At 40.9% G+C, this 27,540-nt stretch overlaps 1 protein-coding gene and 1 pseudogene across 1 annotated transcript; both read left to right on the top strand.

Annotated features, from left to right (window-relative positions):
* The first annotated feature begins 13 nt into the window (after positions 1–13).
* LOC109767983 (uncharacterized) lies at positions 14–27,410 on the top strand. The gene is made up of 16 exons (XM_073507430.1): positions 14–298; positions 4,229–4,576; positions 8,505–8,852; positions 12,780–13,127; positions 14,744–14,861; positions 16,980–17,427; positions 22,716–22,740; positions 22,788–23,000; positions 23,982–24,714; positions 24,896–24,961; positions 25,137–25,232; positions 25,625–25,735; positions 25,892–25,990; positions 26,140–26,277; positions 26,361–26,524; positions 26,609–27,410. Exons 1-16 carry the CDS (start codon positions 14–16, stop codon positions 26,909–26,911), a joined length of 3,843 nt encoding a protein of 1,280 aa, XP_073363531.1. The 3' UTR covers positions 26,912–27,410.
* LOC141041877 (uncharacterized) lies at positions 17,979–21,145 on the top strand (annotated as a pseudogene).
* Positions 27,411–27,540: the final 130 nt, after the last annotated feature.

The following is a 27,540-nucleotide window of genomic DNA, read 5'->3' as shown; positions in this document are numbered from 1 at the left end:
ACAGTATAACACTATGGGCATGGTGGATAATAAGCAAAATGTCAAGGTAAAGGAAGAGGATGAGGAAGATATGAATACAAAAGTGAAAAGGAAGCAAAATAAAGACGAAGGTGATAATAAAACAAAGGAGAAGCAAAAGTCCTCGAAGAGGGAGATGGCTAAGTACAAGGAGAAGAAAGAGAAGAAATCAAGAGTTGTCGATAAGAAAGATGATAAGGAGAAGGAGAGGGAGGATCAGAGGAAATTAAAGGGAAATGAGAAGAATGTGAAGTCACATAAGGAAAGAAAGGGAAGATCGGTATGTTACTTTCCCGCGATTCGATCGTCGGTCTCTCAATACCTAGTTCAATCTCGTTACCGGCAAGTCTCTTTACTCGTTCCGTAATGCATCATCCTGCAACTAACTCATTAGTCACAATGCTTGCAAGGCTTATAGTGATGTGCATTACCAGGAGGGCCCAGACATACCTCTCCGATACTCGAAGTGACAAATCCTAATCTCGATCTATGTCAACTCAACAAACACCATCGGAGACACCTGTAGAGCATCTTTATAATCATCCAGTTACGTTGTGACGTTTGATAGCACACTAAGTGTTCCTCCGGTATTCGGGAGTTGCATAATCTCATAGTCATAGGAACATGTATAAGTTATGAAGAAAGCAATAGCAACAAACTAAACGATCATCGTGCTAAGCTAACGGATGGGTCAAGTAAATCACATCATTCTCTAATGATGTGATCCCGTTTATCAAATGACAACTCTTTGTCCATGGCTAGGAAACTTAACCATCGATCTTTCATTAACGAGCTAGTCAAGTACAGGCATACTAGTGACACTCTGTTTGTCTATGTATTCACACATGTATTAAGTTTACGGTTAATACAATTCTAGCATGAATAATAAACATTTATCATGATATAAGGAAATATAAATAACAACTTTATTATTGCCTCTAGGGCATATTTCCTTCACTCCCCTCCTCCCCTGTTCGGCGTGCGCGCCAGCCTGGTCGGGCTGCGCTTCCTCTTGGTCGCCGGTTCTGCACAGGAGGCGCTGCTGGTGGCGGGGATCTAGTTCGGGCGAAATCCCTGGCCGGCCTTGACCGGCCGCGCCGAGGACGATGCCTGAGGGCGCCGTTCCCCTCCTTGAAGGCGTCGATATGGACTGATCTCCTCACTTCACCTTCCCCTAGGTCTCTTGTGCATGGCCTGAGTGGATAATTTAGTAGTTCCTCTTCCTCACACCTCTTGCGCATCTTTTCTTCCACCAGCCCCTGCCTCCTGCAAAAACCACAACAGAATCCAACCATCACAATTAAAACTTACAAGTTTAGCTCCAAACAGAAGAAGAAAAAAAATACTTTTTTTTCTAGAACAAAATTGTAAACAAGTGGAACAAGGCAAAAAATACAGGGAAACAACCGACCTCCAGCACGGTACCACAGATCAGTAGAGTATATGTGCGTACTATATTTTGAATTATTTAATACTAGTAAGCGTGCATGTGCAACTCACGTCTTGAATAATATAAATGATAACAATCGGGCAAATTTATAAACTATATTGGATGTTGTACAATTTTGCCATAACTTCAAATATTATGTCAACTAAAACTGATTTTCATCCATTGTTTAGATCATACATAGTATTTGTAAAATTACACCGATCACATAAACAATAATAGATATACTCATTTCATAATGCAATACAACTTGTGTGTTAAGGACTAAAAACGGAAAACCTTGCTCATAAAAAGATAATCCATAAAACTTGTTGAACAGTCATGAAATAAAGACAATAAATGAATGCATAGGTCCTCTAATTTAGGCTCCAGGCAATGTGGAGGTAGCTCCGGTAATACTTGTTCGGCTTCAGCTGCACCTAGATCTTCTCGTTTGTCCTCATAACCGGCTACAAGGTGTACTCAACCACATCAGATGCCACTATCCCGTCATTTGCACCATTGACACGACAACCAGCACCAACACCTTTACGCTCTCCTTCGTGCTTTCATCACCGACAAGAACATGTATCCTGCTATACCCTGCCCAACCACGCCACACACCGCCCTTGACATGCAGATCCACATCATGGTGGGATGCGCACAATACTGATCCAGGCACGACCGTACAGGTGAGCAAAGTTCCAACGCTACAGTCATTGGCATTTTACAACCAAAATATACATGTAACAATATGTAAATTACCAAAGAATCATAGTCAAAGTACCAGATGAGAGATGTAATTGTCGAAGTCCAGTGATACCCATCACTTGACGAAGGATATAGGGGTCTTCAATGCACTTCGAGGAAAAATGATTAAATATGAAATCCAAGCATAAGGGTTCACAATGGTACATTCGTCCTCGAGTGAGGCATACTATGGCACTAAAATATTGATGTTAATTAAGAAGGCAGTTAAAACTATTCTCTGAGCAAATGTAATTTTGTGTATTCCTTCTAAATAGTACATCAAGCCAATGTTATTGTGGAGGCTAAGGTAGAGTACATCTATTAGCAGTGTTATTGTGCAGGTCAAGGGAGAGTATGACAACTTAGAATTTAAATGCATGTCATAGAATCTTCATTTTCAAAAATACCCATCTTTACTTTTAAAGTGTGTTGATTTTTCCAAATTTATCTTTAGGAACTATGTCTAAGGAGAAGCATCATCATTAGCAACCAATAGTAAAAATACATACTAGCTAGATGAACGTAAATCAACTTATTTAGCCTTATGATTTTAAACAAGAAATACTATCAACCCTCTATGGAACACCATCAACCAAGTGGCCGAAAATAGACCCTCAGTAGAAGTCTTACCATTGACATGTGAAAAAAAACTGGCGGGCCTGGAATTGGGCCTAGCGAGATTGATATTGTTCCACCGATGATGATGGGCCTGGAAAAATTAAGCATGGACTTTCCTTTCTTCTCCCAAGTCCCACCCCATTCAAAACCTAGGGTTTTCCCCTTTCTGACCCCTTTATAACCCCAGAATCTTGCGAAGTCCACCGAGCACCGCGGCGGCAACCAACCATGATGGCCTTCATTTAAACCACATTGATCTCTACTCTCGTATTCTCTGTTGAATCGAATGCCCCTTGAAGAGGTCTAATATTCATATCCATCAAGATTACATTGATCCACGATGCTTGGTAAGCCTAAAAGTATATCTGATCTATGCTAGCGTAGTTAGATCTTTGGCCCATTGGTATGATCATGTCTCGCTTTATTATTATATAAATCCACTATGCATCATGCTTTTGTTATTCCCAACACAAGGACGGGTGTATCCATGTTCATTGTTTGTAAATGTTTTAGTTGAGCATAGATCAGCATGTGGGATATAACTAGATGTTTTGTTGATAAGATTGATGTATCCATCTTCTCACTTTGAGAGGGGGTGTAGATTCTTGTGGAACACACAATAATGGTGTTGGTGTTGTCATCGTCGCATTGGAAATTTAGCCATGTGGGAAGAATGATCTAATGCCCTATATATATGGAAGAGAGAACCCCCACTAGGAATTTTTTAATTTCATTATTTTTGATATAGCAGATTAGTATAGTGCTACATTTTCTCTTGTGATAACCGTTGCTTTACTTGTTGGGCCATACCTTTCTTGTCTCATGACAAGGATGGTAACATATGAACACAATATGTGCATGTTTCTTGGTTTACTAAATTTTCATAACAGAGTCTTCGAATTTGTAAACCTCATCAAGACAAATTTTTTTGGCAAATTCTCGAGAAGGATAAACACGGGGAGCACATGAATGTCTATTAGTGGATAGATCAGATAAAGTATCACAACCGAATTGCCTGGCTAGATGAATATACACAAACGTGCAAGTGTGCCTCCCCAAAATATTATGCATGTGGCCACTCTATATATATTCCTAGCATTGATGTATGATGTGTCCAATATTTGAATATAAATATGGGATAAATAGTGTTCTACTTTCTTTCGTAAAGAGCTTATATGGAAGTTATATTTATGCTGGTTGTTAGATCTATAACAAAAGGGCCTTGTAGGAGTGTTTTTTAATATAACTAATACAATTTGGAATAATAATTGAATAGTCGTAACAAAAATCAAAACTTGGAAGGTGTTTCATACGTAGATTCAACTCACGAGTGAAACTTGAGTGGTATTATATGCCACTGTTACCATTGCAAAGTATTGTGCTAATGTATCATATATCTCATATTGTATTGCAAAGGGAGAAGTACCAGCCATTAGTAATGGACCAATCATGGTATGTCATAAGAAACAGTATAACACTATGGGCATGGTGGATAATAAGCAAAATGTCAAGGTAAAGGAAGAGGATGAGGAAGATATGAATACAAAAGTGAAAAGGAAGCAAAATAAAGACGAAGGTGATAATAAAACAAAGGAGAAGCAAAAGTCCTCGAAGAGGGAGATGGCTAAGTACAAGGAGAAGAAAGAGAAGAAATCAAGAGTTGTCGATAAGAAAGATGATAAGGAGAAGGAGAGGGAGGATCAGAGGAAATTAAAGGGAAATGAGAAGAATGTGAAGTCACATAAGGAAAGAAAGGGAAGATCGGTATGTTACTTTCCCGCGATTCGATCGTCGGTCTCTCAATACCTAGTTCAATCTCGTTACCGGCAAGTCTCTTTACTCGTTCCGTAATGCATCATCCTGCAACTAACTCATTAGTCACAATGCTTGCAAGGCTTATAGTGATGTGCATTACCAGGAGGGCCCAGACATACCTCTCCGATACTCGAAGTGACAAATCCTAATCTCGATCTATGTCAACTCAACAAACACCATCGGAGACACCTGTAGAGCATCTTTATAATCATCCAGTTACGTTGTGACGTTTGATAGCACACTAAGTGTTCCTCCGGTATTCGGGAGTTGCATAATCTCATAGTCATAGGAACATGTATAAGTTATGAAGAAAGCAATAGCAACAAACTAAACGATCATCGTGCTAAGCTAACGGATGGGTCAAGTAAATCACATCATTCTCTAATGATGTGATCCCGTTTATCAAATGACAACTCTTTGTCCATGGCTAGGAAACTTAACCATCGATCTTTCATTAACGAGCTAGTCAAGTACAGGCATACTAGTGACACTCTGTTTGTCTATGTATTCACACATGTACTAAGTTTACGGTTAATACAATTCTAGCATGAATAATAAACATTTATCATGATATAAGGAAATATAAATAACAACTTTATTATTGCCTCTAGGGCATATTTCCTTCACTCCCCTCCTCCCCTGTTCGGCGTGCGCGCCAGCCTGGTCGGGCTGCGCTTCCTCTTGGTCGCCGGTTCTGCACAGGAGGCGCTGCTGGTGGCGGGGATCTAGTTCGGGCGAAATCCCTGGCCGGCCTTGACCGGCCGCGCCGAGGACGATGCCTGAGGGCGCCGTTCCCCTCCTTGAAGGCGTCGATATGGACTGATCTCCTCACTTCACCTTCCCCTAGGTCTCTTGTGCATGGCCTGAGTGGATAATTTAGTAGTTCCTCTTCCTCACACCTCTTGCGCATCTTTTCTTCCACCAGCCCCTGCCTCCTGCAAAAACCACAACAGAATCCAACCATCACAATTAAAACTTACAAGTTTAGCTCCAAACAGAAGAAGAAAAAAAATACTTTTTTTTCTAGAACAAAATTGAAAACAAGTGGAACAAGGCAAAAAATACAGGGAAACAACCGACCTCCAGCACGGTACCACGGATCAGTAGAGTATATGTGCGTACTATATTTTGAATTATTTAATACTAGTAAGCGTGCATGTGCAACTCACGTCTTGAATAATATAAATGATAACAATCGGGCAAATTTATAAACTATATTGGATGTTGTACAATTTTGCCATAACTTCAAATATTATGTCAACTAAAACTGATTTTCATCCATTGTTTAGATCATACATAGTATTTGTAAAATTACACCGATCACATAAACAATAATAGATATACTCATTTCATAATGCAATACAACTTGTGTGTTAAGGACTAAAAACGGAAAACCTTGCTCATAAAAAGATAATCCATAAAACTTGTTGAACAGTCATGAAATAAAGACAATAAATGAATGCATAGGTCCTCTAATTTAGGCTCCAGGCAATGTGGAGGTAGCTCCGGTAATACTTGTTCGGCTTCAGCTGCACCTAGATCTTCTCGTTTGTCCTCATAACCAGCTACAAGGTGTACTCAACCACATCAGATGCCACTATCCCGTCATTTGCACCATTGACACGACAACCAGCACCAACACCTTTACGCTCTCCTTCGTGCTTTCATCACCGACAAGAACATGTATCCTGCTATACCCTGTCCAACCACGCCACACACCGCCCTTGACATGCAGATCCACATCATGGTGGGATGCGCACAATACTGATCCAGGCACGACCGTACGCGAGCAAAGTTCCAACGCTACAGTCATTGGCATTTTACAACCAAAATATACATGTAACAATATGTAAATTACCAAAGAATCATAGTCAAAGTACCAGATGAGAGATGTAATTGTCGAAGTCCAGTGATACCCATCACTTGATGAAGGATATAGGGGTCTTCAATGCACTTCGAGGAAAAATGATTAAATATGAAATCCAAGCATAAGGGTTCACAATGGTACATTCTTCCTCGAGTGAGGCATACTATGCCACTAAAATATTGATGTTAATTAAGAAGGCAGTAAAAACTATTCTCTGAGCAAATGTAATTTTGTGTATTCCTTCTAAATAGTACATCAAGCCAATGTTATTGTGGAGGCTAAGGTAGAGTACATCTATTAGCAGTGTTATTGTGCAGGTCAAGGGAGAGTATGACAACTTAGAATTTAAATGCATGTCATAGAATCTTCATTTTCAAAAATACCCATCTTTACTTTTAAAGTGTGTTGATTTTTCCAAATTTATCTTTAGGAACTATGTCTAAGGAGAAGCATCATCATTAGCAACCAATAGTAAAAATACATACTAGCTAGATGAACGTAAATCAACTTATTTAGCCTTATGATTTTAAACAAGAAATACTATCAACCCTCTATGGAACACCATCAACCAAGTGGCCGAAAATAGACCCTCAGTAGAAGTCTTACCATTGACATGTGAAAAAAAACTGGCGGGCCTGGAATTGGGCCTATCGAGATTGATATTGTTCCACCGATGATGATGGGCCTGGAAAAATTAAGCATGGACTTTCCTTTCTTCTCCCAAGTCCCACCCCATTCAAAACCTAGGGTTTTCCCCTTTCTGACCCCTTTATAACCCCAGAATCTTGCGAAGTCCACCGAGCACCGCGGCGGCAACCAACCATGATGGCCTTCATTTAAACCACATTGATCTCTACTCTCGTATTCTCTGTTGAATCGAATGCCCCTTGAAGAGGTCTAATATTCATATCCATCAAGATTACATTGATCCACGATGCTTGGTAAGCCTAAAAGTATATCTGATCTATGCTAGCGTAGTTAGATCTTTGGCCCATTGGTATGATCATGTCTTGCTTTATTATTATATAAATCCACTATGCATCATGCTTTTGTTATTCCCAACACAAGGACGGGTGTATCCATGTTCATTGTTTGTAAATGTTTTAGTTGAGCATAGATCAGCATGTGGGATATAACTAGATGTTTTGTTGATAAGATTGATGTATCCATCTTCTCACTTTGAGAGGGGGTGTAGATTCTTGTGGAACACACAATAATGGTGTTGGTGTTGTCATCGTCGCATTGGAAATTTAGCCATGTGGGAAGAATGATCTAATGCCCTATATATATGGAAGAGAGAACCCCCACTAGGAATTTTTTAATTTCATTATTTTTGATATAGCAGATTAGTATAGTGCTACATTTTCTCTTGTGATAACCGTTGCTTTACTTGTTGGGCCATACCTTTCTTGTCTCATGACAAGGATGGTAACATATGAACACAATATGTGCATGTTTCTTGGTTTACTAAATTTTCATAACAGAGTCTTCGAATTTGTAAACCTCATCAAGACAATTTTTTTTGGCAAATTCTCGAGAAGGATAAACACGGGGAGCACATGAATGTCTATTAGTGGATAGATCAGATAAAGTATCACAACCGAATTGCCTGGCTAGATGAATATACACAAACGTGCAAGTGTGCCTCCCCAAAATATTATGCATGTGGCCACTCTATATATATTCCTAGCATTGATGTATGATGTGTCCAATATTTGAATATAAATATGGGATAAATAGTGTTCTACTTTCTTTCGTAAAGAGCTTATATGGAAGTTATATTTATGCTGGTTGTTAGATCTATAACAAAAGGGCCTTGTAGGAGTGTTTTTTAATATAACCAATACAATTTGGAATAATAATTGAATAGTCGTAACAAAAATCAAAACTTGGAAAGTGTTTCATACGTAGATTCAACTCACGAGTGAAACTTGAGTGGTATTATATGCCACTGTTACCATTGCAAAGTATTGTGCTAATGTATCATATATCTCATATTGTATTGCAAAGGGAGAAGTACCAGCCATTAGTAAAGGACCAATCATGGTATGTCATAAGAAACAGTATAACACTATGGGCATGGTGGATAATAAGCAAAATGTCAAGGTAAAGGAAGAGGATGAGGAAGATATGAATACAAAAGTGAAAAGGAAGCAAAATAAAGACGAAGGTGATAAGAAAACAAAGGAGAAGCAAAAGTCCTCGAAGAGGGAGATGGCTAAGTACAAGGAGAAGAAAGAGAAGAAATCAAGAGTTGTCGATAAGAAAGATGATAAGGAGAAGGAGAGGGAGGATCAGAGGAAATTAAAGGGAAATGAGAAGAATGTGAAGTCACATAAGGAAAGAAAGGGAAGATCGGTATGTTACTTTCCCGCGATTCGATCGTCGGTCTCTCAATACCTAGTTCAATCTCGTTACCGGCAAGTCTCTTTACTCGTTCCGTAATGCATCATCCCGCAACTAACTCATTAGTCACAATGGTTGCAAGGCTTATAGTGATGTGCATTACCAAGAGGGCCCAGACATACCTCTCCGATACTCGAAGTGACAAATCCTAATCTCGATCTATGTCAACTCAACAAACACCATCGGAGACACCTGTAGAGCATCTTTATAATCATCCAGTTACGTTGTGACGTTTGATAGCACACTAAGTGTTCCTCCGGTATTCGGGAGTTGCATAATCTCATAGTCATAGGAACATGTATAAGTTATGAAGAAAGCAATAGCAACAAACTAAACGATCATCGTGCTAAGCTAACGGATGGGTCAAGTAAATCACATCATTCTCTAATGATGTGATCCCGTTTATCAAATGACAACTCTTTGTCCATGGCTAGGAAACTTAACCATCGATCTTTCATTAACGAGCTAGTCAAGTACAGGCATACTAGTGACACTCTGTTTGTCTATGTATTCACACATGTACTAAGTTTACGGTTAATACAATTCTAGCATGAATAATAAACATTTATCATGATATAAGGAAATATAAATAACAACTTTATTATTGCCTCTAGGGCATATTTCCTTCACTCTCCTCCTCCCCTGTTCGGCGTGCGCGCCAGCCTGGTCGGGCTGCGCTTCCTCTTGGTCGCCGGTTCTGCACAGGAGGCGCTGCTGGTGGCGGGGATCTAGTTCGGGCGAAATCCCTGGCCGGCCTTGACCGGCCGCGCCGAGGACGATGCCTGAGGGCGCCGTTCCCCTCCTTGAAGGAGTCGATATGGACTGATCTCCTCACTTCACCTTCCCCTAGGTCTCTTGTGCATGGCCTGAGTGGATAATTTAGTAGTTCCTCTTCCTCACACCTCTTGCGCATCTTTTCTTCCACCAGCCCCTGCCTCCTGCAAAAACCACAACAGAATCCAACCATCACAATTAAAACTTACAAGTTTAGCTCCAAACAGAAGAAGAAAAAAAATACTTTTTTTTCTAGAACAAAATTGAAAACAAGTGGAACAAGGCAAAAAATACAGGGAAACAACCGACCTCCAGCACGGTACCACAGATCAGTAGAGTATATGTGCGTACTATATTTTGAATTATTTAATACTAGTAAGCGTGCATGTGCAACTCACGTCTTGAATAATATAAATGATAACAATCGGGCAAATTTATAAACTATATTGGATGTTGTACAATTTTGCCATAACTTCAAATATTATGTCAACTAAAACTGATTTTCATCCATTGTTTAGATCATACATAGTATTTGTAAAATTACACCGATCACATAAACAATAATAGATATACTCATTTCATAATGCAATACAACTTGTGTGTTAAGGACTAAAAACGGAAAACCTTGCTCATAAAAAGATAATCCATAAAACTTGTTGAACAGTCATGAAATAAAGACAATAAATGAATGCATAGGTCCTCTAATTTAGGCTCCAGGCAATGTGGAGGTAGCTCCGGTAATACTTGTTCGGCTTCAGCTGCACCTAGATCTTCTCGTTTGTCCTCATAACCAGCTACAAGGTGTACTCAACCACATCAGATGCCACTATCCCGTCATTTGCACCATTGACACGACAACCAGCACCAACACCTTTACGCTCTCCTTCGTGCTTTCATCACCGACAAGAACATGTATCCTGCTATACCCTGTCCAACCACGCCACACACCGCCCTTGACATGCAGATCCACATCATGGTGGGATGCGCACAATACTGATCCAGGCACGACCGTACGCGAGCAAAGTTCCAACGCTACAGTCATTGGCATTTTACAACCAAAATATACATGTAACAATATGTAAATTACCAAAGAATCATAGTCAAAGTACCAGATGAGAGATGTAATTGTCGAAGTCCAGTGATACCCATCACTTGACGAAGGATATAGGGGTCTTCAATGCACTTCGAGGAAAAATGATTAAATATGAAATCCAAGCATAAGGGTTCACAATGGTACATTCTTCCTCGAGTGAGGCATACTATGCCACTAAAATATTGATGTTAATTAAGAAGGCAGTTAAAACTATTCTCTGAGCAATGTAATTTTGTGTATTCCTTCTAAATAGTACATCAAGCCAATGTTATTGTGGAGGCTAAGGTAGAGTACATCTATTAGCAGTGTTATTGTGCAGGTCAAGGGAGAGTATGACAACTTAGAATTTAAATGCATGTCATAGAATCTTCATTTTCAAAAATACCCATCTTTACTTTTAAAGTGTGTTGATTTTTCCAAATTTATCTTTAGGAACTATGTCTAAGGAGAAGCATCATCATTAGCAACCAATAGTAAAAATACATACTAGCTAGATGAACGTAAATCAACTTATTTAGCCTTATGATTTTAAACAAGAAATACTATCAACCCTCTATGGAACACCATCAACCAAGTGGCCGAAAATAGACCCTCAGTAGAACTCTTACCATTGACATGTGAAAAAAAACTGGCGGGCCTGGAATTGGGCCTATCGAGATTGATATTGTTCCACCGATGATGATGGGCCTGGAAAAATTAAGCATGGACTTTCCTTTCTTCTCCCAAGTCCCACCCCATTCAAAACCTAGGGTTTTCCCCTTTCTGACCCCTTTATAACCCCAGAATCTTGCGAAGTCCACCGAGCACCGCGGCGGCAACCAACCATGATGGCCTTCATTTAAACCACATTGATCTCTACTCTCGTATTCTCTGTTGAATCGAATGCCCCTTGAAGAGGTCTAATATTCATATCCATCAAGATTACATTGATCCACGATGCTTGGTAAGCCTAAAAGTATATCTGATCTATGCTAGCGTAGTTAGATCTTTGGCCCATTGGTATGATCATGTCTTGCTTTATTATTATATAAATCCACTATGCATCATGCTTTTGTTATTCCCAACACAAGGACGGGTGTATCCATGTTCATTGTTTGTAAATGTTTTAGTTGAGCATAGATCAGCATGTGGGATATAACTAGATGTTTTGTTGATAAGATTGATGTATCCATCTTCTCACTTTGAGAGGGGGTGTAGATTCTTGTGGAACACACAATAATGGTGTTGGTGTTGTCATCGTCGCATTGGAAATTTAGCCATGTGGGAAGAATGATCTAATGCCCTATATATATGGAAGAGAGAACCCCCACTAGGAATTTTTTAATTTCATTATTTTTGATATAGCAGATTAGTATAGTGCTACATTTTCTCTTGTGATAACCGTTGCTTTACTTGTTGGGCCATACCTTTCTTGTCTCATGACAAGGATGGTAACATATGAACACAATATGTGCATGTTTCTTGGTTTACTAAATTTTCATAACAGAGTCTTCGAATTTGTAAACCTCATCAAGACAATTTTTTTTGGCAAATTCTCGAGAAGGATAAACACGGGGAGCACATGAATGTCTATTAGTGGATAGATCAGATAAAGTATCACAACCGAATTGCCTGGCTAGATGAATATACACAAACGTGCAAGTGTGCCTCCCCAAAATATTATGCATGTGGCCACTCTATATATATTCCTAGCATTGATGTATGATGTGTCCAATATTTGAATATAAATATGGGATAAATAGTGTTCTACTTTCTTTCGTAAAGAGCTTATATGGAAGTTATATTTATGCTGGTTGTTAGATCTATAACAAAAGGGCCTTGTAGGAGTGTTTTTTAATATAACCAATACAATTTGGAATAATAATTGAATAGTCGTAACAAAAATCAAAACTTGGAAAGTGTTTCATACGTAGATTCAACTCACGAGTGAAACTTGAGTGGTATTATATGCCACTGTTACCATTGCAAAGTATTGTGCTAATGTATCATATATCTCATATTGTATTGCAAAGGGAGAAGTACCAGCCATTAGTAAAGGACCAATCATGGTATGTCATAAGAAACAGTATAACACTATGGGCATGGTGGATAATAAGCAAAATGTCAAGGTAAAGGAAGAGGATGAGGAAGATATGAATACAAAAGTGAAAAGGAAGCAAAATAAAGACGAAGGTGATAAGAAAACAAAGGAGAAGCAAAAGTCCTCGAAGAGGGAGATGGCTAAGTACAAGGAGAAGAAAGAGAAGAAATCAAGAGTTGTCGATAAGAAAGATGATAAGGAGAAGGAGAGGGAGGATCAGAGGAAATTAAAGGGAAATGAGAAGAATGTGAAGTCACATAAGGAAAGAAAGGGAAGATCGGTATGTTACTTTCCCGCGATTCGATCGTCGGTCTCTCAATACCTAGTTCAATCTCGTTACCGGCAAGTCTCTTTACTCGTTCCGTAATGCATCATCCCGCAACTAACTCATTAGTCACAATGGTTGCAAGGCTTATAGTGATGTGCATTACCAAGAGGGCCCAGACATACCTCTCCGATACTCGAAGTGACAAATCCTAATCTCGATCTATGTCAACTCAACAAACACCATCGGAGACACCTGTAGAGCATCTTTATAATCATCCAGTTACGTTGTGACGTTTGATAGCACACTAAGTGTTCCTCCGGTATTCGGGAGTTGCATAATCTCATAGTCATAGGAACATGTATAAGTTATGAAGAAAGCAATAGCAACAAACTAAACGATCATCGTGCTAAGCTAACGGATGGGTCAAGTAAATCACATCATTCTCTAATGATGTGATCCCGTTTATCAAATGACAACTCTTTGTCCATGGCTAGGAAACTTAACCATCGATCTTTCATTAACGAGCTAGTCAAGTACAGGCATACTAGTGACACTCTGTTTGTCTATGTATTCACACATGTACTAAGTTTACGGTTAATACAATTCTAGCATGAATAATAAACATTTATCATGATATAAGGAAATATAAATAACAACTTTATTATTGCCTCTAGGGCATATTTCCTTCACTCCCCTCCTCCCCTGTTCGGCGTGCGCGCCAGCCTGGTCGGGCTGCGCTTCCTCTTGGTCGCCGGTTCTGCACAGGAGGCGCTGCTGGTGGCGGGGATCTAGTTCGGGCGAAATCCCTGGCCGGCCTTGACCGGCCGCGCCGAGGACGATGCCTGAGGGCGCCGTTCCCCTCCTTGAAGGCGTCGATATGGACTGATCTCCTCACTTCACCTTCCCCTAGGTCTCTTGTGCATGGCCTGAGTGGATAATTTAGTAGTTCCTCTTCCTCACACCTCTTGCGCATCTTTTCTTCCACCAGCCCCTGCCTCCTGCAAAAACCACAACAGAATCCAACCATCACAATTAAAACTTACAAGTTTAGCTCCAAACAGAAGAAGAAAAAAAATACTTTTTTTTCTAGAACAAAATTGAAAACAAGTGGAACAAGGCAAAAAATACAGGGAAACAACCGACCTCCAGCACGGTACCACGGATCAGTAGAGTATATGTGCGTACTATATTTTGAATTATTTAATACTAGTAAGCGTGCATGTGCAACTCACGTCTTGAATAATATAAATGATAACAATCGGGCAAATTTATAAACTATATTGGATGTTGTACAATTTTGCCATAACTTCAAATATTATGTCAACTAAAACTGATTTTCATCCATTGTTTAGATCATACATAGTATTTGTAAAATTACACCGATCACATAAACAATAATAGATATACTCATTTCATAATGCAATACAACTTGTGTGTTAAGGACTAAAAACGGAAAACCTTGCTCATAAAAAGATAATCCATAAAACTTGTTGAACAGTCATGAAATAAAGACAATAAATGAATGCATAGGTCCTCTAATTTAGGCTCCAGGCAATGTGGAGGTAGCTCCGGTAATACTTGTTCGGCTTCAGCTGCACCTAGATCTTCTCGTTTGTCCTCATAACCAGCTACAAGGTGTACTCAACCACATCAGATGCCACTATCCCGTCATTTGCACCATTGACACGACAACCAGCACCAACACCTTTACGCTCTCCTTCGTGCTTTCATCACCGACAAGAACATGTATCCTGCTATACCCTGTCCAACCACGCCACACACCGCCCTTGACATGCAGATCCACATCATGGTGGGATGCGCACAATACTGATCCAGGCACGACCGTACGCGAGCAAAGTTCCAACGCTACAGTCATTGGCATTTTACAACCAAAATATACATGTAACAATATGTAAATTACCAAAGAATCATAGTCAAAGTACCAGATGAGAGATGTAATTGTCGAAGTCCAGTGATACCCATCACTTGACGAAGGATATAGGGGTCTTCAATGCACTTCGAGGAAAAATGATTAAATATGAAATCCAAGCATAAGGGTTCACAATGGTACATTCTTCCTCGAGTGAGGCATACTATGCCACTAAAATATTGATGTTAATTAAGAAGGCAGTTAAAACTATTCTCTGAGCAATGTAATTTTGTGTATTCCTTCTAAATAGTACATCAAGCCAATGTTATTGTGGAGGCTAAGGTAGAGTACATCTATTAGCAGTGTTATTGTGCAGGTCAAGGGAGAGTATGACAACTTAGAATTTAAATGCATGTCATAGAATCTTCATTTTCAAAAATACCCATCTTTACTTTTAAAGTGTGTTGATTTTTCCAAATTTATCTTTAGGAACTATGTCTAAGGAGAAGCATCATCATTAGCAACCAATAGTAAAAATACATACTAGCTAGATGAACGTAAATCAACTTATTTAGCCTTATGATTTTAAACAAGAAATACTATCAACCCTCTATGGAACACCATCAACCAAGTGGCCGAAAATAGACCCTCAGTAGAAGTCTTACCATTGACATGTGAAAAAAACTGGCGGGCCTGGAATTGGGCCTAGCGAGATTGATATTGTTCCACCGATGATGATGGGCCTGGAAAAATTAAGCATGGACTTTCCTTTCTTCTCCCAAGTCCCACCCCATTCAAAACCTAGGGTTTTCCCCTTTCTGACCCCTTTATAACCCCAGAATCTTGCGAAGTCCACCGAGCACCGCGGCGGCAACCAACCATGATGGCCTTCATTTAAACCACATTGATCTCTACTCTCGTATTCTCTGTTGAATCGAATGCCCCTTGAAGAGGTCTAATATTCATATCCATCAAGATTACATTGATCCACGATGCTTGGTAAGCCTAAAAGTATATCTGATCTATGCTAGCGTAGTTAGATCTTTGGCCCATTGGTATGATCATGTCTCGCTTTATTATTATATAAATCCACTATGCATCATGCTTTTGTTATTCCCAACACAAGGACGGGTGTATCCATGTTCATTGTTTGTAAATGTTTTAGTTGAGCATAGATCAGCATGTGGGATATAACTAGATGTTTTGTTGATAAGATTGATGTATCCATCTTCTCACTTTGAGAGGGGGTGTAGATTCTTGTGGAACACACAATAATGGTGTTGGTGTTGTCATCGTCGCATTGGAAATTTAGCCATGTGGGAAGAATGATCTAATGCCCTATATATATGGAAGAGAGAACCCCCACTAGGAATTTTTTAATTTCATTATTTTTGATATAGCAGATTAGTATAGTGCTACATTTTCTCTTGTGATAACCGTTGCTTTACTTGTTGGGCCATACCTTTCTTGTCTCATGACAAGGATGGTAACATATGAACACAATATGTGCATGTTTCTTGGTTTACTAAATTTTCATAACAGAGTCTTCGAATTTGTAAACCTCATCAAGACAATTTTTTTTGGCAAATTCTCGAGAAGGATAAACACGGGGAGCACATGAATGTCTATTAGTGGATAGATCAGATAAAGTATCACAACCGAATTGCCTGGCTAGATGAATATACACAAACGTGCAAGTGTGCCTCCCCAAAATATTATGCATGTGGCCACTCTATATATATTCCTAGCATTGATGTATGATGTGTCCAATATTTGAATATAAATATGGGATAAATAGTGTTCTACTTTCTTTCGTAAAGAGCTTATATGGAAGTTATATTTATGCTGGTTGTTAGATCTATAACAAAAGGGCCTTGTAGGAGTGTTTTTTAATATAACTAATACAATTTGGAATAATAATTGAATAGTCGTAACAAAAATCAAAACTTGGAAGGTGTTTCATACGTAGATTCAACTCACGAGTGAAACTTGAGTGGTATTATATGCCACTGTTACCATTGCAAAGTATTGTGCTAATGTATCATATATCTCATATTGTATTGCAAAGGGAGAAGTACCAGCCATTAGTAAAGGACCAATCATGGTATGTCATAAGAAACAGTATAACACTATGGGCATGGTGGATAATAAGCAAAATGTCAAGGTAAAGGAAGAGGATGAGGAAGATATGAATACAAAAGTGAAAAGGAAGCAAAATAAAGACGAAGGTGATAAGAAAACAAAGGAGAAGCAAAAGTCCTCGAAGAGGGAGATGGCTAAGTACAAGGAGAAGAAAGAGAAGAAATCAAGAGTTGTTGATAAGAAAGATGATAAGGAGAAGGAGAGGGAGGATCGGAGGAAATTAAAGGGAAATGAGAAGAATGTGAAGTCACATAAGGAAAGAAAGGAGGAGAATGAGAATGAGAAAGAAGAGCAGGAGCAGTGAGAAATTCAAAAGGAGAAAGAGGGGGAACAAAAGGAAATAAATGAGCAGAAGGGAAGGAGATTGATAAAGAGGAAGAGGGGTCAAAGAAAAGCATGAGAAAGACCAGAATGACAAAAAAACACTTCTTTAGGGCATTGACATCCCATTCATTTATGGACACGTGGTAGGTTTTCTTGATCACCAACAAACAAAAGAGACTAACTCATTTTAGCTATTCCATTTTTACCTACCATATTTTGCATGATTGCTGTGAATGTTATCTTTTCCATTGTGGTACAGTTTTAGGAATTGTGCTCTCTAATTTGATAGATTTAAAATGATAGATATATCTATTTCACCCAAGAGATTCTTTGTTCAATTAGTGATTGATATGTTTCAAACATGGACTATACAATGTTTTCTGCCATTGAGAAGGATAAACGAGATAACATATCCAAAATATAAACTACTTCATGAATGTTGATATTTTTGTATTTACAAAAAAATGTAGATTATAAATAAAAGAGACATATGTAACATTTCCACAAAATATAATGCCAATTGAGCAATGATTGATAGCTTGGAAATAATTAGTACATGTAGTACTTTATATATTGGTATGAGATGGCTTGATTTTGTGAAATGATTCTTATACTCTTGTTATCGTGCTAACCTTTGTCTATGTGCACATCGAACTGTAAGAAGAATCAGATCATCGTCCACCCAAGAATTCCAAGGCTAAGGTGATATGGTCTCAATCTGGTGATTCATCTTCTAAGGCAACAACATCAAGTGACAATTTTGCAGGTAATTAAGAATAGCCGTCCGATGGATTGATTTCATATTTAGCTATTGTGTTGGCTAAATGTTGTCAAATGATTCATAGGCTCTTGTTATCTACCTAACCTGTATGCACATCCATTGTAAGCAGAGTTAGCCAGTCGTCCATCCAAAGAGTACAAGGTTACGTTGAGGGGAAAAGCTCTGCTGCTCCTTTAATTGTTTATACCAGGTCTGCTGCTTCAGCATCTAAAAGAGTTCGCCTCAAAAAGCGTCTGAAGGAGCAGCATCAAGTGACAATTTGGCTAGTTTCTAAGAAGCCTTGGATGGAGAATTGAATTCAAAATGAGTAGTCCTACTTGTTTTATGCACACACACACACACACACACACACATATATATATATATATATATATATATATATATATATATATATATACATATATGTTGTGTCAGTCTTGACTCTGCTAGCTAGATATAGCGGTCTTATACTATAAAATGGTTCCTATCTATATCCCCTTGTCATCGAGCTAATGAACTTTGCCCGCATAAAGTTTGTACAGGTGTATTCGCACCAGAATCCGTGTGCACGGACTTAACCACGTGGCAGAAATCTTTTGGTAAAAGGCATAGTAACCAGAATCAATTTCCGATGTTGAACAAGAGAAATGGTGAAAACCAAGCTGGCAGAGGTAAAACTTGTTTCTTCCTTCCTTCCTTCCTCCTGTAAGCGCGCTCTTCTATTATACTGCTAGTATTAATTCAAACAAACTTGAAGTGAACTATCTTGATATAAGTCTGCATCTTTTTATACTAGTTCTAATCAAGTTTACGAGAAGGATGGGATAAACGTCACACCGAAAAAAGGCACACGCCCCACTTTATATATAAAGCAATGATCATGCAAACCAAGCCATACAACAGGAACCAGCAATACACGCGCACAAGGCTAGATACAAGGGTGTTAAGGACAACTACACAACTCCGAAAACTCGAAGCACACTACACGAGGAAGCAACTTGGAGACGTCAGAGCTCTCAACCGTGAACGAGTCACCGCGAAGAGATGAAGTCGTGCACGACGAGCTGGGTACTTCAAGGGCGTGCCATCAAGAAGGGCAAGACAGTGGAGCGTCGCCACCGCCTGATCCAAGGATCAAGGTTTCCCTCGAAGCAACATGAAGGACGAAGAGTAGCCACGACAACGCCTTCAACAAGGAAATGACGCCCATAGCCGCCACCATCGTCGTCTTGGCAAGCCAGAGCAGGCTTCCACCCCGGCAAGGACTTCTCCTTCAAAACATAGTACAACAGGCTACGGCCGCCGCGTCAACGCCACCGACCACCGGACTCTGGCTACCACACCGCCCACATGGCCATGTCACCCAGTCAACACCCGAGCCGCGAGCTCCGCCCCTAAGCACCGCCGCTCCCACCAGCAAGGCCGCTGCCCCGGCATCCATGGCTCCAACTCCACCCTCGCCCCACGCTTGCAACCAAGGTGACAAAAGAGACGGGCGGGAAGGCACCACCTTCCCAACCCCTGGACAACTCCCAAGACCACACTCACCCCCGGTCTAGACAGCTCTAGCCTCCACCGCCCCACCTTGCGCCTCCGAGCAAAGACGAGCTCCCCGGTAGCACACCGCCACTAGACAGGAGGCAAGGATGACATCAAGGCACCCTTGCCGACATAACATCCCTCAACGGTGGGCGAAATTGGAAAACTCCAGCCCTTTGGGCACCCTGCACACGCCTATCTTGGGGATGGAGCGGACCCGCTCTCAGATTGACGCCGCCACCGAAGACCGCGCCATCCACCACCGCTACATCTGCCGTGAGCAGCAGGTGCCGCAACTCCCTCGACGAGGGCGGCCACGAAGGCAGCAGCGGGCTTGCCGCACCCAGATCTGGGTCGCTAGCCTCGGCCGCCGCAACCCCGCCCCCGCCACGTACCTGTGCTCCTCGATGCCACTGGCTCCTGCCCGACTCCCACTAAGATCCGTCGCCGCATCACGCTACCAACGCACGCAGATCGGGCGAGGTTCACTGTGCTGCCGCCACCAGCCACGAGGTTGGGAGAGCTGAGCGGGGATTGCCCAGGGGTCCGCCCCGCAGCCACCTTCCTTGGAGGCCGCCCGGACTTTACAGGTGGCGCCTCCGGCGGCTACACGACAAGAAGGAGGAAGAAGGGGAGTCGGTGGCGCGCAAGGATCGCCCCCTGTGTCGCCAGACGCGGGAGAGTTTTTCTTTTTTCCCTGAATTACTATTACAATCCCGGGATAAACGTCGCAGAGGCGTCCAGTGACTCAAAGGGAGAAGGAAGACGCCATGGAGAAGACGCGGAGGTTCAAATCCGAGAGGCCCTCCATCGTCAAGGAAATGAAGCACATCGATGTCTATGCCTTGGTACTTCATGGTAACTAACGTCTTCCTCCTGAGTCACAATGCACATGTTCAAAGCCAAACATTTAGTTTCCCTTCCCTTTACTCTCTGTATTACTTGTTGACAATACTCACATGTACTACTATTTGACTCCATTGCTCGCTTACTGATCGACTTGGGACACTTTAGATCATCCCAAACATGTTCATCGAAAATTTCCTCCCGAAGGACAGCAGGAAGATGACGCTGTGGGACCCGTAGGCGAAGCCATGGAAGGTGTGGGACGAGTACACCAGCGGCGAGTGCCCCCGTGCGGCATTCAACACCGGGTGGGGCGCGCTCGTCATGGAGAACAACCTGGATAGGTGGGACGTGTGCGTCTTCGAGCTCCTGGACCATGACTACAACATCAAGCTGCACGTCTACAGGGCCGTGCTGGAGATCACCCCTGCTCATCGCCTCAAACCCAGCCACAGACGAGTGATTGTGTGCCTGAAAGTGGCAGACATGTTAGATTGTCGTTGTCAAAACATAACGTTTGGACTTATGTGTTTCCGTTGTTCGCCGTGACGACCTAGGGTTTTTCCCTTGCCCCGAATTCCCTTTATATATATATATGTAATCCCGAAATATTTCAAAGTTCCATCCAGCCGCCGGGCCGCCGCCCAAACCCATCTAAATCTCATCGAGATCTTCTCCCGTCCTCACAACCAACGAACCTCCATCTAAATCCACATCGAGATCTTCTCCCGTCCTCTCCTTCGAATTTGAATCGATCGAACGCCCCTTGGAGAGGCCTGTATTCTGATCCAACGAGATCGCGATTGATTCACTGCTACGCGCTGGTAAGCCCTACTACGGTATATCTGATCTATGCTAGATCAACAAAATCTTTAGCTTTTCAATCGCCTTGGCGTTCTACAAATCCATGGTGTGCATCGTGCTTTTGTTCTTTGCACCACAAGAAATGGTGTTCGTTGTTCCTAAATGTTTTAGTTCAGTGTAGATTCAACTTGTGGGATATAACTACAGGTTTTAGCCGGTTGACAAGATTGAATTCCTTCTTTCTGTCGCCCTGGGCGTATATTCCTAATGATGCATTCGGTTTTATGCTACCTCTTCTCCAGTGATAGTCGTTGTGTTGCTAGTTAGGCCATACTTTTCTTGTCTCAAGACAAGGATGGTGCAAATTTGAATCATCCATATATGCATGCTTCTTGGTTTACTGAATTTGCACGACAGAATGGTCGAATTTGTAAATCTCTTCAAGAAAAATAAATGTGCTAATTTGGCAAATGCTCTAAAAGGAAAAAAAAATGGGGAGCACTGTTAGTGGATATATCAGACAGGGTATCAAAACCGCATTACCCAGCGACATGGATATATACAGATATACAAGTATGCCGCGACACAAAATTATGCGTGCATGTAGCCACTATATATATATATGTGTATGTATGTATACTCGTTAGGGCAAAAGTGTGTCGTTGCCCACCTCAGCCTTTCTACATACACCCAGCACAGCCTCATCTCGCCCCGCTCAGGAAGAGGTGGGGCGGAGGTCTAGCCGAAAAGATTAGCTTAGTAGCAGCGTGAAGTAGTGCCAAGGGCGACCCATCTCTCGTGCCGTGGCGGCGTGTCCACGGCCATGCCCAGGCAGCGGCGAGCGAATTTTTTATTCTCCTGTGAGGTCAGCCACCATGTATTTCCTTTGTAGTTCCGCCACTGCTTGTGTGTCCAACATTCAAATATAAATATGGGATACATTTTGTTCTTTTTCCATCCCTCAAGAGCTTATATAGTAATTATATTTATATTGTTAGTTTTGTAACAAAGGAGTCTGTAGGAGTGTTCTTGAAAATAACTAATGCAGTTGGGAATATCCAATGCAAACAAACTTGTGTTTTATGTAGATTCAGCTCTCGAGTAAAACTTATATCATTGTTACCTTCGCCAAAAGTGTTATACTAATATATGCATATATTTCTCCTATTGTATTGCAGAGACAGAAGTGTGTGGCATATGTAAAGGTCCAATCATGGTACACCAGCAAAAGCAATATAGCAATATGGGTATGATAGATGATAAGCAGAATGTGAAAGTGAAAGAAGGGGGTGGTGAAAATACGAATGCGAAAGAGAAAAAGAAACAAAGCAAAGAAGAAGGTGATAAGAAAAAGGAGGTGAAGAAGATGACTAAGTATAAGGAGAAGAAAGAGAGAATGAGGGGTAATGACAAGGATAATGAGAAGGAGAAGGAGGATCAGAGGAAAATGAAAGAAAATGAGAAGAAGATGAGGGCACATAAGGAAAGAGAGGAGAAGAAGGAGAATGATAAAGAGGAGGAGTTGAAGGAGCAGAATGACACAAAAAATTGCCCACAATTCTTTAGGTCCCTAATGACCAGTTCATCTATGGAACAAGAGGTAGGTTTTCTTGATTCATAACAGAAATTAAGGAGACTAACCCATTTTTGGTCCTCCATTTTTATGTATCGTATTTGCATGATTTTTGTGAAGGTTCTCTTTCCGTTTGCGGTCCACTTTAGGAATGGTGCTTACTAATTTGACAAAGTTTAAATGGTACATATTTCATCAGAACTTTTGTTCGATTAGTCACTGATATTTTTCAAATATGGACTATACTATGTGGTCTGACTTTGAAAAGGAATAAAAGAGAGATAACATATCCGCATCATATATGAGTATGTTATCCAATATATAAACTAGTTCATCAAAGTTGATTTTATTCGTATTTATAGTTTTGTAGATTGTGAAGAAAAGAGACACATGTAAATTTTTCCCCAAAATATAATGCCAAGTGAGAGTGACCGAGACAATATATGCTTGTTTGGATAGGGGCTTGGACCCAAGCCTTGAATTCGTTCAGACTGATTATTTACACCATTAACACTATTACCAAACTCTTGAAATCAATCTCCAACACTACTATCAAACATGTCACTACTAAAGGGACAGAATTGATCGCTTTTGATGGGTGCCAGGATCAGCACTAATCTATTGTCAGTGGAGACTCATCCATCACTCGTGGGATAGAGCCCATCAGTGGAGTGCCTAAAGACACGGACAGTCGCTCGTCACTGACCATGTCAGCACTCTGACGTATGACCGTCCTTATGTGGTGACAAGTTAAATGCTATGTATTCATAGCATGCAGCACATATCATTTTTCACTATAACAAACATTTCATAGATTCAGAACATTTGCTTCAAAGATTCTGAAAAACTGCATCATCACATAGACAGAAACTCATTACACATTCATCTGAACATAAAATCCATCGGCCATTTCTAAGACATAGCACACAGCCTTTTTATATTATTTTTTAGTTTTGGATTGTGCTCGACATACTTAGTCATTGATTTATATGATAACATATGTTGCAGACAATTCCCGAAGACTGCCACAAATACTTGGAAGAGTGTACAGGAACAGTTTCACTGAGAGGTCCAAGCGGAAATTTATGGCCCGTAGAGCTGGCTAAAATCTCCGGGGAGCTATGCTTTGCACGTGGATGGAAGGAGTTCCTCTGCGACCATTGCATCGTGTATGGCTACCTGCTGGTTTTCCGTTACGATGGGAACTCACAGTTCTCAGTCACGGTATTCTCGCCATCATCCTGCGAGGCACCGTATGCGTTTCTAGCCCAGCCGCAGCGCATGGGCGCCACCGCTGTGGCAGCAAATGATGAGAATGGGCACACGGGCACCAATGCAGATGGTACTGCCCCGCAAGAAGAAGACTCTCACATTGGCACAGCTGCAGATGGTACTCCACAAAATGAAGGAGAAGAAGAAGAAGATGCTTCAGAAGAATATGAAGGGAGCGACAACATGAGTGTCGATGCTGACGGCGCTGGTCCACAAAAGGAAGAAGAAGACGCATTATCAGAGAATCCGGATAATGAGGAAGAAAGTGAATGGCGCAGCGCACCATTGCAGCAACAGAAGGAGGATCAAGACAAGATCGACAATGGTTTTGTGGTCGGGAAGAGGACTAGGTTCAGGAAGGTTGATGATATCATGACAGAAGTGGTCCGATCCAAGAAGTCCAAGGCTAAGGAAGGGAAAAGACATGAAGCTCAATCTAGTGATTCGAAGTCTGAAGGAGAAGCATTAGGTGACAGTTTAGCAAGTAATTAAGAAGAACCCTCCCACACTGATCGATTGATTTCAAAATTATTAGTACCACTTCTACTTTTTACATATATATTGGTTTGAAATGGTTTAATGTTGTCAAATGATTCTTATGATGGTTTTATCGAGCTAATTGTGACTCTGTGCACATCAATTAAAAGCAGAATTGGGGCTTCGTCCACCCAGGAAGTCCAAGGCTACTGAGGAGAAAAGGCCTGAAGCTCCATCAGGTGATAGTTTGGCAGGTAACCAAGAATAACCCTCCGATGGATGATTGATTTCAAAATAATTGATAGTACTACTTTTTACATATATATTGGTGTGAGATGGCTTGGTGTTGTAAAATGATTTATGTCCTCTTGTTATCGAGCTAACATGTACATGTGTGCACATTGATGTAAGCAGAATTGGTCCGTCGTTCACCCAAGAAGTCCAAGGCCGAGGGGAAAAGGTCTACTGCTTTAGCTTCTAAAGGAGCAGCATCAAGTGACAGTTTGAAAGGTAATTAAGAGGAAGCCTCTGATCGAGAATCGATTTGAAAATAAGTAGAATTTTTCTTGCGGGTAAAAAAGTATTACTTGTTTCACACACACACACACACACATGTATGTATTAGTTTGGGATGGCTTAAATGTTGTGTCAGTTTTGATTCTGCTATCTAGATAGCAACGGTCTTGTACCGTAAAATGAATCCTATATAAGCATTAGGTGACAGTTTAGCAAGTATATTAAGAAGAACCCTTCCACACTGATCCGTTGATTTCAAAATTATTATTACCACTACTTTTTACACATATATTGGTTTGAAACGGTTTAATGTTTTAAAATGATTCTTATGCTCTTTTTATCGAGCTAACCTGTGTCTCTGTGCACATCAATCCAATTATAAGCAGAATCAAAGCGTCGTCCACCCAGGAAGCCCAAGGCTGCGAAGGGGAAAAGGCCTCGAGCTCCATGTGGCCATTCGGAGTCTGAGGGTGCAGCATCAGGTGACAGTTTGGCAGGTAACTAGAATAACCCTCCGATCGATGATCGATTTCAAAATAACTGGTACTACTTTTTACGTATATATTGCTATGAGATGGCTCGGTGTTGTAAAATGATTTCTGTGCTCTTATTATCATGCTAAAATGTACATGTGTGCATATTGATGTAAGCAGAATTGGTCCGTCGTCCACCCAAGAAGTCCAGGACTGAGGGGAAAGGGTCTGCTGCTTCATCAGCTTCTAAAGGAATGACATCAAGTCACAGTTTGGCAGGTAATTAACTTGAAGCCTCCGATCGAAATTGGTTTGAGATGGCTTAAATGCTGTGTCAGTTTTGACTCTGCTATTTAGATAGCAATGGTCTTCTCTGCCGAAAAAAGATAGCAATGGTCATGTCATTGAGCTAACTTGCGCTCATATAGTTCATACAGGTGTATTCGCGCCAGAATCTGTATGCAAGGACTTAACCAAATTACACAAATCTTTTGGTAAAAAACATAGCATGAAGGCTCAGTTCCCGATGTTCAATAAGAGCAATAGTGAAAACCAACCTGGTAGAGGTAAATCTTCTTCCTAACTACGCTGATTACAACAAAATTTGAACTGAACTATCTTAGTAATTTGCATCTTCTTTTATACTTAGTTATCGTCAAGGTTCAGAGAAGGCCGGAATTAGAGTCGCAGAGACGTCCAATAACCCAAAGGGACAAGGAATATGCTATGGAGAGGGCACGGAGGTTCCAATCCAAGAGGCCCTTCGTGATCAAGGAAATAAAGCACACAGATGTCTATGTGTCGTACTTCATGGTAATTGATCAAATTCTTCTCTGGATGGATACACATATTCTAAAACTGCATTGCTCGCTTACTGATCGACCTGGGACACTGCAGATCATTCCAGACATGTTCGTTGAAAATTTCCTCCTGAAGGAAAGCAGGAAGATGACGCTGTGGGACCCACAGGCGAAGCCGTGGAAGGTGTGGTACGAGTACACCGGCGGAGAGTGTCCCCGTGCGGCGTTCAGCGCCGGGTGGGGCGCGCTCGCCATGGAGAACTACCTGGAGAACAGGGACTTGTGTGTGTTCGAGCTCCTGGACGATGACTACAACATCAAGCTGCACGTCTATAGGGCCGTGCTGGATATCACCCCCTTCGCCCTGGCCCCAAAACATCGTCAACAGGGTTGTGCATAGCCCTTTGTTTTTGTTCTAGTATATCGTTGATGATGGAGGTGTATGTTGGTGACTATTTTGTTGAATTATTATCAGATCATATTACTTGGTGAATCGTGTTTTTGGCTGTTTTATTGAATATGGGCATTCATTGCTTTTCTTGTCGTGGCACATATCAATATATATGTGATTTCTTTAGAGAGAAAGCCATTAGATAGCTCTTTTTTTACTGCAATTGTTGATCAAAAATGGTACAAGAAAGTTCGGCAGTTCGGTCCAATTAAGGCACATTTCTTGTTGCGTCACTGCTTAAGTACGGGATGCCACATCTCTTAACACTTTTTCGAGGAAAGCCGTCATGGCCGATTTTATTGATCAGGATTCAAAGATATATCATTTTCTAAGGCAGCTCGAACAAAATCCGGAGGATCATCAAGCCATTGATGGTTACCCTCTGTAAACTTTGCCAGATTATGAGTAGCCCTATTGGCCTCCCTAGGGGAATGAGAAAAAATTACACGAGAGAAATTGTGACAAAGAAAAGTACACTCTTCATATATAGCAGCCACCACACCTAGAGAGTTTCCGCCATTGTGCATGAAACTTCCATGCAATCACTTTCAACTAATAGTCTATTGCACCCTACGTTC

Source organism: Aegilops tauschii, chromosome 2 (assembly GCF_002575655.3).
Source record: "Aegilops tauschii subsp. strangulata cultivar AL8/78 chromosome 2, Aet v6.0, whole genome shotgun sequence".
Classification (NCBI taxonomy): domain Eukaryota; kingdom Viridiplantae; phylum Streptophyta; class Magnoliopsida; order Poales; family Poaceae; genus Aegilops; species Aegilops tauschii.
The sequence above is the reverse complement of the archived record's forward strand: the minus strand, read 5'-3'. Positions and strand labels throughout refer to the sequence as shown.

Bases quoted from the DNA above. Each gene is read 5' to 3' on its own strand.
- LOC109767983 (XM_073507430.1), top strand. From the start codon at position 14: ATGGGCATGGTGGATAATAAGCAAAATGTCAAGGTAAAGGAAGAGGAT. The intron at 23,001-23,981 runs GTAGGTTTTCTT...CATATGTTGCAG, and splicing joins GTTCATCTATGGAACAAGAG to ACAATTCCCGAAGACTGCCA. The intron at 26,278-26,360 runs GTAAATCTTCTT...TTTTATACTTAG, and splicing joins TGAAAACCAACCTGGTAGAG to TTATCGTCAAGGTTCAGAGA.